The sequence below is a fragment of the Geotrypetes seraphini genome, chromosome 6 (genome assembly GCF_902459505.1).
Source record: "Geotrypetes seraphini chromosome 6, aGeoSer1.1, whole genome shotgun sequence".
In the NCBI taxonomy this organism is placed as follows: domain Eukaryota; kingdom Metazoa; phylum Chordata; class Amphibia; order Gymnophiona; family Dermophiidae; genus Geotrypetes; species Geotrypetes seraphini.
The window spans coordinates 33,416,912-33,430,956 of NC_047089.1; the positions used below are offsets into that span (position 1 = coordinate 33,416,912).

Consider the following 14,045-nt stretch of genomic DNA (forward strand, 5'->3'; position numbering starts at 1 on the left):
AATGCAGTGATTCTGGATGGTGGAATTTTCATCTTGAAAGATCAAAATAATTAAAACCATCTGAAAATGAGAAGGCTTGTTTTGTAAGCAATTAAATACATTTTTTTTTCAAGAGCATAGCTTTATGTAGGAAATGATCAGAGGTCTCATAATAGTAAAGTTATTTACAAAAAGCTTATTGTACCTTAAAAGGGCTTATTATTGCAGCATGTGCTGAGGGGTCTTGCAGTAAACTTCCATGAGCTAAAAAAAAATCCTGAATTTTCTTGAAGGGGCATATCTGAAGGCAGAAAGTTGGTGTGACAGTACAAACCAGCGCAACCACATTACTGCATGCTAATTGATTAGCATGTGAGCCCTTACTGGCTACAAATTAAGTGATGGTAAGGGCTCACATGCTAATGTTTGTTAATGGTCACATGCTAATGGCAATGACAATATTAGAGCAAGGCATGAGACAGACATGGGAGAAACCACTGCTTGCCCTGGATTGGTGGGTGGCATGGAAAGCTGCTACTTTTTGGGGTTTTGCCAGGTACTTGTGACTTGGATTGGCCTCTGTAAAGATGAGATACTAGGCTAGATGGACCATTGGTCTGATCTAATAAGGCTATTCTTATGTTCATAGGACCTTTAATTGGGATGAATGACTTTAATGCATGGGAAAGACTAATGTAAAGGCTCACTAAGGCTGTGTTTTACCGCAGCTTGGTAAATGGACTCCTTAGTTCAAATACACTGAATTTTAGTTTTTGTCACATGTACACTGGCATCTATACTTTAGCTGTTGATTCCCACTAATTGTGAATCTGCAGAAGAGAGTCACTTTGAGATCCTGAACACCTCCCCTCACCGGCTACAAAATGAGTGGTGGTAAGGGCTCACATGCAAATTTTTGTTAATAGTCAAATGCTAATGGTAATATCAGAGCAAGGCCTTTAATTGTGAAAATGGCCTTAACGCATAGGAAAGACCCATGTAAAGGGCTCACTAAAGCCATGTTTTACTACAGCGTAGTAAAAGGACCCCTTAATTAAAATACACAGAATTTTAGGTTCTGTTACATATACACAGGAGTCCATACTTTAGCTGTTGATTCACACTAATCACAAATCTGCAGAAGGGGAAGAGTTCAGGATTTTAAAGTGTCATCTTTATGCAGTGGAAAACAGCTCCCTCTTCAGTTTTTCCTTCTGAAAGCAAACACAGAAGGTGCATTCAGCTCTGCTGCTTTTTGTTATTTTGGGGTATTTGTCTTGCAATTTTGATCTTCATCATGGTTCAGTGCTCATAGGCCCTCTTCTTGGGCTTTCTTCACTGAGGAAAGGGTGCAGTCCAGCGTGGGTGGATTACTGCTCACAGGCCAATCTCATCAATTACCTGTGGAGCCAACCTGCTTTGTGTCCTTTCAGAAATTCGAGGAGTTGCTCACCTGCCCTGGGAGCTGCTTACCTGCTGACTTATTCAGAGGCTTGAGTGCAGGCTGTGGGTCCCTGTGTAACAATACTGTGGGTATCAGGGAGCTGGCTGCTTAGTTTCTCCACCTGTCACTGTGTGAGGAATTGCAGGGGTGGGAGTCTGTGGTCGAAGTCCAACCGGCAGTCAGATTTCCATCTATGGTCGAGGTCTGACAATTTCGGAGGCAGAAATCCTTTCTCTGTAGGCAATCTACTGGAAGCTGACAGGCACAGTGAGTACTCCCATTATTCCCTATGGGGAAAATTGGGGTGGGGGTGGGGGGGAGGGTCTGAAAATTTTCATGTTTAAGGGTTTCTGAGATTAGGATTCAGTTCCCCCTCCTCCAAAACCCTACAATCACTTTTTTATTTTTTTATTTAGCTCCAGCAGCCCATTTTTGGCGCAAATTTCCTGATGATGGCCATCTTGATTTTTTATCTGGTTTTTTAAATTTCATGTTCTCTGTCTCAAACCTTCTCAATTTGACTAGAATCCACCTTTCATGGATTCCCCAGGCCATTCTGGGCCTGGATCCAATGTTTTTTGTGCAGACTTACCGGTTAAGGAGCAGCCATGTTCCACGTGCCATAGGGCGCAAGAGGAAGGGGTAGGAGCTGTGGACTTGGCCTCCATTTAATCCTTCAAGGCTTTGGAACCCCTGAAATCCTGGAAGATCTGGTCTAAGAGGAAGAGATCCTGCTCAGAAGATCTAAGCAGCGATGGGGCAAAATGCAAGCAGATGGTGGCAGACAAATCTCTTTTTCCCCAGCCTGGGGTTGTACAAGGAGTCTCAGGTCCTCTGATGCAAGACTTCTTTGATTTTGTCAGCCTTTTATGGAAAGCCTATTTAACAGGTCCAGGAAATGCTGTGCTGCCTAAGGGTGCGCCAGCTTCGCCTCAGGGGAATCCTTTTCCCAAACAAGTATCTCTGCCTCATTTCACACAAGTTCCTAGTGTCAGTGACTCTTTGGAGCAGGACCTGCTCCAAAGCTATGTCTAGGCTCTGTCCTATAGCTCCAGACTTCCAGCATCTGTTTGTACAACCAAAGGTAGATTCCACAGCGAAAATGACCCAGTGCACCTCCCTTCCTAGTAAAGGTGGAGTGATGCTAAAGGACGCACAGGACTGTAAAGTGGAAGTTCTACAGAGTAGATGTGCTTTGAGAGGATGCCGCTTTTGTGTCCTCTGTTCTATGGGCAGGCTCATCTGTCCCTCCTTAGACGTCTGGCACTGCTTTGGTACATCAGCTAAAGCAGTGGTTCCCAACCCTGTCCTGGAGGACCACCAGGCCAGTCGGGTTTTCAGGATAGCCCTAATGAATATGCATGGAGCAGATTTGCATGCCTGGCACTTACATTATATGCAGATCTCTCTCATGCATATTCATGAGGGCTATCCTGAAAACCCGACTGGCCTGGTGGTCCTCCAGGACAGGGTTGGGAACCACTGAGCTAAAGTACAGACTCCTGTGTATAAGTAACAGAATGAATGAGTATGTTCTTACCTCAATAATCTTGTTTCTATTAATATACATAGAAGTCTGTACTGCCCTCCCTGTGCAGACTTTTGATTCACCTGATTTCTGTCTCGGACGTTGCCAGTGTTTATCTCGGGACCTCTAAGACTAAGCAGAGATGTTACTACCTTTGGAGGGTTCTCTAGCCCCTACTAGTTGCACTTAGCAGGTTGGTTCCTAGTTACTCGTGCTTAATTTGTTGGTCAGTGTTAACTTGCTAAATATTTATTGATCGTTGTTCTATAGCCTAAGTTTCAGAGCAGAACAGAATATGTTTGTTACCAGGGAAGCTCCCCGTGCACCTCCTTCCCTTTTCTTCTGTCTCAGTGGATTTCGATTGCTTTGGTAACAACTGAAGAAGTTGCTGTTCTCCATTGAAGAAGGGGAGGAGTTCAAGGTCTTAAAGTGACATCCTTCTGCAGATTCACGATTAGTGGGAATCAACAGCTTAAGTACGGACTCCTGTGTATAGTAACAGAAACAAGATTATCGAGGTACGAACCTAATCTAGTGTTCCTTCCTACATATAATTAATCACTTCTGCTTTACCTTCTGAGTCAGTTTGTAATTTATATTGAAGTTTTTGTTCAAGTAATTTTATTTGGCCTTAATACCATGGCCATGCTGCAGTACATACTGACAAGGTGTCATGCTGAGAATCATGCCCAGAATAACTGTCCACGCCAATTCATTAAAGTTGTTTTCTCATTTTGTGCCTATAGAAAAAGATCTTGATGAATTAGACCTTTTGGGAAACATCATAGTAAATCATCTAATTTTAAAATTGTTTTGTTTCACACTTTGCAAAGAATTTAATCTCATTCTCAATTTTTCAGGTGATTTCCATTATTTTGATGGGCACTGCAATATTCCCTATTCTACCAATGTGCAATCTTCTCGACCTAATATTTCCCATGTTACTATCGATGGAGGAAGCTTGCTGAGCAACCTTAGAGCTGCGTCTAGAATGAATGGATTTTTCTCTTCTCCTCCTAGTGGTAAGAATCACTAGCATTATTTATGTAGTTAATGTCAAAACCATGATGGAAGCAATTTTCAGAGCCACTTACACAGATTAAAACATCATTTTACCCACATTAAATGGCAATTTTAAAACTCCCCCCTCTGCATTCTAGTGCAGCCATGTGTCAAACAGGGCCACTGCAAGCATATTTAGTAACGGGACAAAAGCGCGCGAGACTTTGACGCACCGACATTGCAGCACAGATAATTTGGCACAAGACCCAAGTGCGCCGCCTAAAAACTTTTAAAGAGATCCGATGGGGGGTGGGGGGAAACCCCCCCCACTTTACTTCATACTCTTTGCGCTGCCATGGAGGGGGGTAGGGGGGGTGCAACCCCCCACATTATAGAGAAAACTTAATTTTTTCCTAAAAATTGGGAAAAAGTTAAGTTTACTATATAATGGAGGGTTCCAACCCCCCCAATCCCCCCAACGACAGCGCGAAGAGTATGAAGTAAACTGGGGGGGGGTTCCCCACTCACACCCCGCAGTCAGAACTCTTTAAAAGTAAGTTTATAGGCGGCGCGCTTGGGTCTTGCGCCAAATTCTCTGCGCTGCAATATTGGCGTGCCGAAGTCCCACACGCCAATGACTATGAACCAGCATATTTGGCACTGTAGGTGAACCTTGCACCTCCTCTCAGCTTTTCAAGCATAATCACTTTCCCCTGTTCCATTTCTAGATCACCTCTAATTGGCAAGAGTAATTGTGGGAAGTAGCATTTTAATCAACTACTCCCTCCTCCCTCTCTGCCAGCTCTACCTTCCTATAAAGTTAATCAGACAGGGCCTTATAATCTCTTAAAACCTACCAATTCTGTATTTTTCAACTTCAAAGGGAAGCCATAGCTAACAGAAGAACTACAGCCAGAGAAAGCAGCAGCAGATAAATACTGCTTATTTATCTCTTCCTGCTGGGAAGTAAGTATAGCATAGAGAACCGGGAGAAGAGGCCATACTATAGGTAGCCACAGTGACTGTGTCTCCTCATCTCACTGCTGTAAAGGTCAATTTCTCCCCCCCCCCTCCCCTCCCCCGGTCAGGTCATGATCATTTCGCTCTTGTACTCCTTCTTGCAACAGGATCAAGTTCCTCAGCTCTATCTTTTCTCCTCTGACAGTAGTGTTTTACTTCACTTCCAATCTGCTTGCCCTCAAAATCCTACTATTCTTGGTAGTTACCTAGTTTATTTAGTGCCTAGGCCAGCCTTGATGTTTTCTCATTGCCTGCAAAAACCAGAACTTCAAGCCATAGCTCCATATGTTATGAAATGGCCAATCCTCTTGTAACACTTTCAGCTGTATTTCATATTGCCAAATTAATCAAGCTTCAGTCATTTCCCATATTCAGCCAATCCCAGTGCCCCCACTTCGGCATTTGGGGGTCAATGCCTCCCACTCCATCAAAAGCTACTTACCTGTAGCAGGTGTTCTCTGAGGACAGCAGGAATATATTATGCCTGCATGTCCTCGATAAATGAATATTGACCAACCAGAAAATGACAGATAAAGACCACATAGATTATCTAGTCTGTCCATCCATATCAACCACTAGAGATCCTCTATGTTTATCGCATGCTTTTTGAGTTCAGATACAATCCTCATTTAAGGAACTGGAACTGAGAATGAAATAACCTTATAACACTCAAAAGTGTACAAAACATACTGTAAATGGAACAAATTATACAGTGTTCCCCCAGTCGTTCGCGGTCGGCGGTTCACGGTCCCGGTCATTCACGGTATTTTCCGACCGTGAACCGCCGACAAGGAGAGGGCAGTGGGAGAGGCAGGAGAGAGCAGCCGGAGCGCTGCGAGTGCAGGAAATCACTCGCGGTATGCTCCAGTTACTTCTTCCTGCACTAAATCGGGCCTTATCCAATCAGGAGCTGCTTTGACACGCAGCTCCTGATTAGATAAGGCCCGACTTAGTGCAGGAAGAGGCGGTCAGAGCATACCGCGAGTGATTTCCTGCACTTGCGGCGCTCCGGCTGCTCTCCTGCTATCCTCCAGGCTCCCCCATGAAAAACTATATTTGCATTTTTTTGAGATTCACGGGGGTTCCTGGAATGGAACCCCCGCAAATATCGAGGGAGTACTGTATATAGAATATGGTGATAGGTCGCACATATTTTAAGAATCCCATACTTGAAATTAAAAGATGCCAACATTGCTGTGAAAAAGTAAAGGAAAAAGTAGGTCAGTTATTTTGCTTAATCAAAAGATGATGCCTTTACTTATCTTTTTTGTAATTGAGAAATTTTTGGTACTCATTTAGGGACTGTTGCCATTACAAGAAGAAAACCAACTGTGGACAGCAATGAAAATAAACACAGAGCTCTTTTAGAGCAGAGAAGACAAATAGGCTCTGTAACACGACGGCTTGCTCAACATTCTCAGGTAGTTATCATGAAAACTAAACAACTCATTTTCAGAAAAAATTGTTACAGTAAGTGCTTATGACAAAAATCATTGAAAAATAGATTTTTAAAATTACATCTTGAACTTTGTAGATTTAAGAGATTGACTTCGCAATGAAGTAAGGTATGCAGTTCTTGCTAAATCCAGAAATAAATTTTCAAAGTAATTTATGTGCATATTTTAGCTGTATAGGGGATAATTTCAGAGTGCCCTGAAAATATGAAGATATGCCACTTTGAAAGTTGCCTACAGAAAAGTACCCATAATTTGCATGAGTACCTCTTCGGTCCAAAATACACATTGTTGAAAATTCCAAACTACATACATTTTGAAACCTCACCACCAAGGAAGCCTCCATCCTACTGTGGTAAACCTGAATCTATTCATATACTTTTACTTATATATGGAGTGGGCAGTTTTCTAAAAACCAATTTCTATGGCTAACGCACTGGCTAAAGTCAATTTCTATGGCTAACGCATCCCATGATAACGTCCTGCAATGAATCATCCCATTCCATTCTGATTTTGGCAAGTCACTTCAGTATTTCCAAGCATACCAGACTTTTTGCAAATGTATGCATGCCTTACAGAGCTAATTGGTCATTAGCTTGTGGGGGGGGGGGGGAACTATCTTCCAAATACTATCTTTTTCTCATTGCCTGCAAAAACCAGAACTTCAAGCCATAGCTACATATGTTATGAAGTGGCCATTTCTCTTGTAACACTTTCCGCTGTATTTCATATTGCCCAATTAATCAAGCTTCAATCATTTCCCATATTCAACCAATCCCAGTGCCCCCAATTCAGCATTTGGGAGTCAATGCCCCCCACCTCACAAAAAATTGTTTCCTCTCCTCCCTATCTGCTATCCCACACCCCTCAAATATTGTTCCCTTCCTTTCTTCTCTCTCTTCGCTGGTTCATATCAAACCTTTATACATGAAAGAAGCCAATTTGCTAAACTTAATTTTTTTTATTGTGTCAAGTGGCATTCTTAATAAATCAACGCCATTAAAAAACAATTTTAAAACATTAAAAAAATTAATTTTCGGGCAGGTGCCTAATTCGGTAGGTGCCATGTAGGTGTCTACAAAGAAGCACCTACTGGTGCCTATTCAAAAAGTGGATGTGGTTAGGGGGCGGAGTTTAGGCATAGAATGGAAAACTCCCTGGCCTAATATACTGGCATCTAACTTGAGTTAGACGCTGCTAGGCACGATTCTGTAAGTGACGCCTAACTTTGAATGACCATTTTCAATGGCATCAATAATTTAGGCACCATTTATAAAATTAAGCCCTATGAAAATCATGGTGCTTTAGCCTTGTGAAACTTGTGTAGAACTCTTGGTGTTAGGGGATTTGGAGTATATATGTAGAGTAATGACTAAGTCCACGGTATCACCAGGGCATCCAGAACGAGATATAAAGGACAATGAAGAATGGAACATTAGAGAGGTAGCTTTGTATTTTCTTCAGTGGCAAAAGGATCATGCATTGGCATGTGCATAGAGTGAAGGTAGTATATGCAAATGTCTCTCATGAAAATTCTTTGTGGATATTCTAAAAACATAACTGGCTGGGGTGTCTCCAGGACCAGACTTGGGAACCACTGGCATGATAAGGTTGACAGTTATCATATGCTACCTGCAAAACCTATGGGGCTCTAACTGAAACAGAAATACGTCTAAAATCCCACCCAAATCGGTACTTGGACGACCTTAAAGACAGGTTGTCCAAGTGCCAATAAGCGAAACAGGTTTTAGACGTATCTAAAAACATCTTACGCCTTTTCAGTGCCGCTGTATGTCCAGAGCTGAAAGGGGCATTTTAAGAGGAATGATGAGGGCAGGATTTGGGCAGAATGTGGGCTGACCTAGACTTAGTCAAACTGCAAGTATAACCAAAAATTTAATGAGACTGCCTAAACGGAACTTATACATAGTGACATAGGCGATCTAAAAACAGGTCTAAATGCCCAGAAAGTACCCAAAGTGACCAGACATGAAGTACAGACCCCCCCCACACACATCCCCAGTGATCACAGACCCCTCCCACTGCCATAAAAATTGGAATAAAAACGTACAAACCTGCCTCCAGAACATCAGCACCTGGCATAGGAAAGCCTAGTAGAGCTGCACAGAAGTGGCTTAAGTAGTTGGGGAGGGGGAGGGGAGCTAGTGAACCATAGAGAGGAGGACCCAGGCCCATAAGCCAGTCTAACCACTGCATAGTGAAACGTGCACCCACCAAAACCCTATTGTACTGCCATATAGGTGGCACCTGCAGCCATAAGGGCTATTGGGGTGGTAGACAGGTAGGTATAGTAGGTTTTTGGGGATGTTATGGGGGGCTCACCTTGACCTACAAGGGAGTTGTTTTGAGATGTTTATGTGGCATCCTTTTTGTGAAGTTCATAGCAGTGCCCTGTAAGGTGCTCCACTACTCTGGGTGTTTAATCCATCTCTTTGCTGACCCCTCCCACATCCAAAAGGTCTTGTTCTAGGCGTTTTTTACTTGGACTAATTTTTGGACGAGAATGGGTAAAAGATAGACGACTTAGTGGTCTGTACGATCAAAGGGCTAGATGTACAAGTACAATTCTCAAAATATATATATATATATATTTTGGACATATTTTTCGAGAATGAACTTTGGACATGTCTGACTTTGGACGACTAGCGGCTTAGGCCCAAAACGGACTTAGATGTATTTTTTGATTATGCCCCTCCATATGTTTAACATTTAGGGATATTCTTACACATACAGGTAATACACTTAACCATGCATTAACTGCATTGCAGGTAGTGAGATACAGTTAACCACATCCATTGAAGTGATGTTGACTGCTCCATGTTATCTAATGTAGTAACAGTTAATACATGGTAACTTCCTTTATGTTAAATGTAAGGCACAGTCCCTGTGCCATTTTTTGTTACGGGAATTAGTGCATACTGTCAAGCTGCTTCACTATTAGCTTATCTTAATTCTTGTGTTAACTGCTTAGCACAGTTTGGTAAATAAGCTCCTATGTGTTTTATATTCTCTATGTAAAGATTTTGTATGTGTGAAGATGTTTATGCAAAATTTATATTTTTACAGAATTCAATATACACTGTCCAGATAAATCCATTTCCAAGTGCAGTTGAGCCAGGACAGACTATGAATGGCACCACTGATCCCGAAGAAGGTATATTTAACCATTCTTTATAGAAACAATGGTTGTTATATAATAGCAAAGTATAGCTCGTGTTACAGGTTTGTGAGGTTTTCCATTCTGATGAAAAAGTTTTCTCAGTAAAATACAATTCATATCCTTAAAATAACATTTGACTTTTTTCTGTTATATGTAATACTGTGGGGTATTTACAGTCACAATCAGATATATGTTTTTAAATAAGGATCCTAGAAGATTTCATTGTAGTTTATCCCTGTTTAAATTCAGTACAGCCTATTGTTTTCTGCAGGATCAGTAATTATAATAGCAAAGTAATTCTATATCGGTAGCCAGTGTGACTGTGTGTGGTATAAGACACATGACTTCATATCTTGAATCAATAATTACCTCTTCATAAACTAGAGAGAAATGATTTTGTGCTTGGTATTTTACCTGAGAAAATTAATACTATAAGTGACTATATAAGTTTCAGAAAGCACTGCACAGTTTTTACTAGCGGAAAACATGGTGGAAACATCAGCTGCAGAAGGAGAAATCCTGACTGCTATGGAATCCATGCAACCAAATAGACAAACTATGCTGCTAAACAAAGCCCAGCATCTAGGCATCAGTGCACTGTCGCTTGAAGAACAGAAGCTTCTTCAGTCCCTAGACCGTCTCAATCAAAGGTTGCAGTGTAAGTATAGTACTGTGCTGTGCTAAGTACAAATAACAACAAACATACTTTTCTTAATTAAGAGTCCTGCACCTAGATCATACTGGAATTATATTTTTAGTGCCTTTGCTTACCAAATTCTGCTTGGATAAGGGTAATAGCAGTAATAATAAACATAATAATAACTCTATTCCTTCTTTTCTGTCCCTAGAGGAAGATGTCATATAAATTAAGCATTAAAAACTAGTAGCCATAATTTCTACCAGGTGGCACTTATTTTTACACTTTTAAAGTATTAAGTTGTAAATAAAGGCTGTGTGATTTGGATAAAAGGTGCTTTATAAAGCAAGATTATTGCTTTTTTTTAATACATTCTTCACAATATTATCTTTCCTGTATCTTGGTTTTGTAATTCCCTTTATCGTTTTATAGGGATTCTTCTGAATTTTCAAAGATATTTTATTTCTTATATATGTTCTGTTTTGAAGAAGAAACAGTGCATTTTATTGGAACAATATTCAAGTTTCAAGTTTAATAAAAATTTGTATACCGCCTATCAGTCTTCTAAGCGGTTTGTACATAATAAAAATAGTAAAATAGGGTAACATACATTAAGACCTACTGGAACGATAGGATTAAGGTAAAGAAGTACATTATAAAATAGGAAAGAGAGCCATATAGGGGAAATACAAAAGGAAGGGGGACTCCATCTGATAACCAAAGCAGAAATGAAGATAATGTTCAGTTGAGTGCTGTGAACGAAAGCCTGTTTGGCATATGTGAAGCATCTTTGTTCAGTGAAGAAAATCACAAAGTTGTGCTGCTACTACCTTTTCAGTAATTTTAGAAAGAAAAGGGAAAGTAGAGATTAGCCTATAATTTGTAACTTCAGCAGGGTCCAATTTAGAGGCTTTAAGCACAGGGGTAACTATAGGTGCCTAACTAAATTGGTTTTTAATTGGTTAAATGGCATGGTAATTGACCACACCATTAAAAAGCAATTAAAAACAATTATTTAATTACTAATTAAAGTTGTGTATGGATTTCCATGCAGTGCCTGGTGACACCTAAGTCCAGGTACTCTTCAATACGTAATGATGCCTACCTGAAAAGTAGGTATGATTAGGGGCAGAGAATAGGCGTGGTGAACCTAGGCATTGCTAGGCATGCAAGGTAGGCATCAGTAAAGTGCCTACTTAAGTGATGCCTAGGGTTGCATAGGCACCATTAGGCATGATTCTATAAAGGATGCCTAGAGGTTGATTGACAACCGCGCAGATGCTTACAAGTTAGGCACCATTTATAGAATCAAGCTCATGGTATCCATAGTAGTCTTTACAGAAACCTCTTTTCTATTATATAAACATAGGAGTCTGTACTCTAGGTGAATATCCTCTGTTGCAGAAGGATGTCAATCGTATCTTTCAGCTCCTTCTCCTTCACTAGTGGAGTATAATGCCCTCTTCAGTTTTTCCCTTCTGCAAGCGAACTGAAAAGGTACATTCTGATTTGCTCTGTTCAGTTTTATTATTTTCTGGTATTCTTAGCCATCTCATGAGACTTAGATGCCTAGAGATCCCCAATTTGGGGCTACTCTGCCTTGGAGAGGACATAGATTCCACACGGGTGGTCTGCAGCTCGCAGGGCAACACCTAGATGTACCTGTTGCCTGCTGTGTACATTTTGGAAGTTTTTGGGACCATTTCCCTGGGAACTAGCTTGCCTTCTGATTTTTCAAAGGCTTGAGCACAGATTGTAGGGCCCCTGTGTTAGTCCCTTTGGGCTTCAGGAAGCTGGCTGTGTTTTCTGCTTCCCCCATCGCAACATGAGGATCCTTGGGGATTGAGCTTACAGTCGATGCCAGACCGATTGGCAGTCCAAAGATCTCTAGTTTTGGATCATTCTGACAGGAATTGAGGCAGAAAGTCTTCTCCATTCATTCAGGCTGCAGAGAAAGCTGACACAGGTAGGCATCAGCACAGTGAGTATACCTATTATTCCCTATGGGGAAAATCGGGGATCTGAAAATTTGGTTTTTAAAGGTTTCTGGGGCCAGAGATAGGGTCCCCCACCTCCAAAACCTCTTTCCCTAGATTTTTTGGTCTTTTGGGGAGCCCCCACGGGCTGATTTTTTTTTTTCACAAATTCATTGGTGGCAGTCATCTTAAATTTTAAACTACAGTAAAACCTTGGTTTGTGATCATAATTAGTTCCAGAAGCATGCTTGTAATCCAAAGCACTTGTATATCAAAGCAAATTTTCCCATAGGAAATAATGGAAACTCAGACGATTCATTCCACAATCCCAAAACTTTAATACAAAATACAGTATGGGGCTCATAATCGAAACAGAAATACGTCTAAAATCCCACCCAAATCAGCACTTGAATGACCTTAAAGATAGGTCATCGAAGTACCGATAATCGAAACGGGTTTTAGACGTATCTAAAAACAGCTTAGGCTTTTTCAGTGCCACTGTACGCCCAGAGCTGAAAGGGGCATTTTAGAAGGAGTGGTGAGGGTGGGATTTGGGCAGGACTTAAGCTGACGTAGATTTAGTTGTACTGCAAGTATAACCAAAAGTTTAATGAAACTGCCTAGATGGAACTTATGTGTAGTTTGTTTGTTTATTTATCACCCGGCCTTATCCAGGGCGAGTTACATATTAACATACAAAATAAAAAATTTACATTTATCATACAAAACACTTCACAGCCTGCCTAGGTATGAGCGACGCAGAAATAGTAGATTAGATTAGATTATAACAAATTACATACTTACATATCAAATCAAATTACATATTACATAGACATTGCATCAACTTAGGTGATCTAAAAACAAGTTTAAGTGCCCAGAAGGTATCCAAAGTGACCAGATAACCACTGCTGACACAAAGTACAGACCTCCATACACTCTACCAGTGATCACTGACCCCAGACCCACACCCACACACACACTACCATAAAAATCAGAATAAATACGTACATACCTGCCTCCAGAACATCAGCATCTGGCATAGGAAAGCCTAGTAGAGCTGCAAAGAGGTGGCTTAAGTTGTCTGGGGGTGGGCTAGTGAACCATAAAGAGGAGGACCCAGGCTCATAAGCCACTCTAACCAATGCATTCAAGGTGAAACAAATGCATCCCCCAAAACCTTATTGTACTGCCATATAGGTGGCACCTGCAGCCATAAGGTCTATTGGGGTGGTAGACAGTTAGGTATAGTAGATTTTTGGGATGTTTTGGGGGGCTCACCTTGACCTACAAGGGAGTTGTTTTGAGATGTTTATGTGGTACCCTTTTTGTGAAGTTCGCAGTAGTGCCCACTACTCTGTTGCCATGTCTGGGTGTCCAATCCATCACTTTCTGACCCCTCCCATGTCCAAAAGGTCTTGTTCTAGGCGTTTTTGACTTGGGATGAATTTTTAGACGAGAATGGGGTATAAAGATAGATGACTTGGTGGTCTGTATGATCAAACAGCTGGACGTACAAGTAGACGATTCTAAAAAAATATATATTTTGGACGTATTTTTCAAGAATGGACTTTGGACATGTCCAACTTTGGGCGACTAGTGACTTAGGCCCAAAACGGACTTAGACGTATTTTTTGATTATGCCCTTCGCACATATTTTTTCCAAAGCTCCATTTGGCTCATATATTTTCACCTTATTCGTATATCATGAATACTCATGGATTTTTTCTAGCTCATTTGCATATCATGAATATTCATCTATTTCTCCAGCTAATTTGCATCTAATGAATATTCATATATATATATTTTCAGCATATTTGTATATTA

The 14,045-nt window shown here is 41.0% G+C and overlaps 1 protein-coding gene across 9 annotated transcripts in view; it reads left to right on the forward strand.

Moving 5' to 3' along the window:
* The window catches only part of CEP126 (centrosomal protein 126), a 109,216-nt gene that overhangs the window by 77,405 nt on the left and 17,766 nt on the right, over nt 1–14,045 (forward strand). For 4 of the 9 annotated variants that reach the window (XM_033950414.1, XM_033950415.1, XM_033950416.1 and 1 more), the window contains 4 exons: nt 3,812–3,973; nt 6,273–6,394; nt 9,515–9,602; nt 10,057–10,266. In XM_033950414.1, the coding sequence (XP_033806305.1) occupies nt 3,812–3,973; nt 6,273–6,394; nt 9,515–9,602; nt 10,057–10,266 (582 nt within the window). Of the gene's footprint in view, nt 1–3,811; nt 3,974–6,272; nt 6,395–9,514; nt 9,603–10,056; nt 10,267–14,045 lie in introns of those variants that run through there. The other 5 variants (XM_033950417.1, XM_033950418.1, XR_004539977.1 and 2 more) reach the window with 3 other exon arrangements.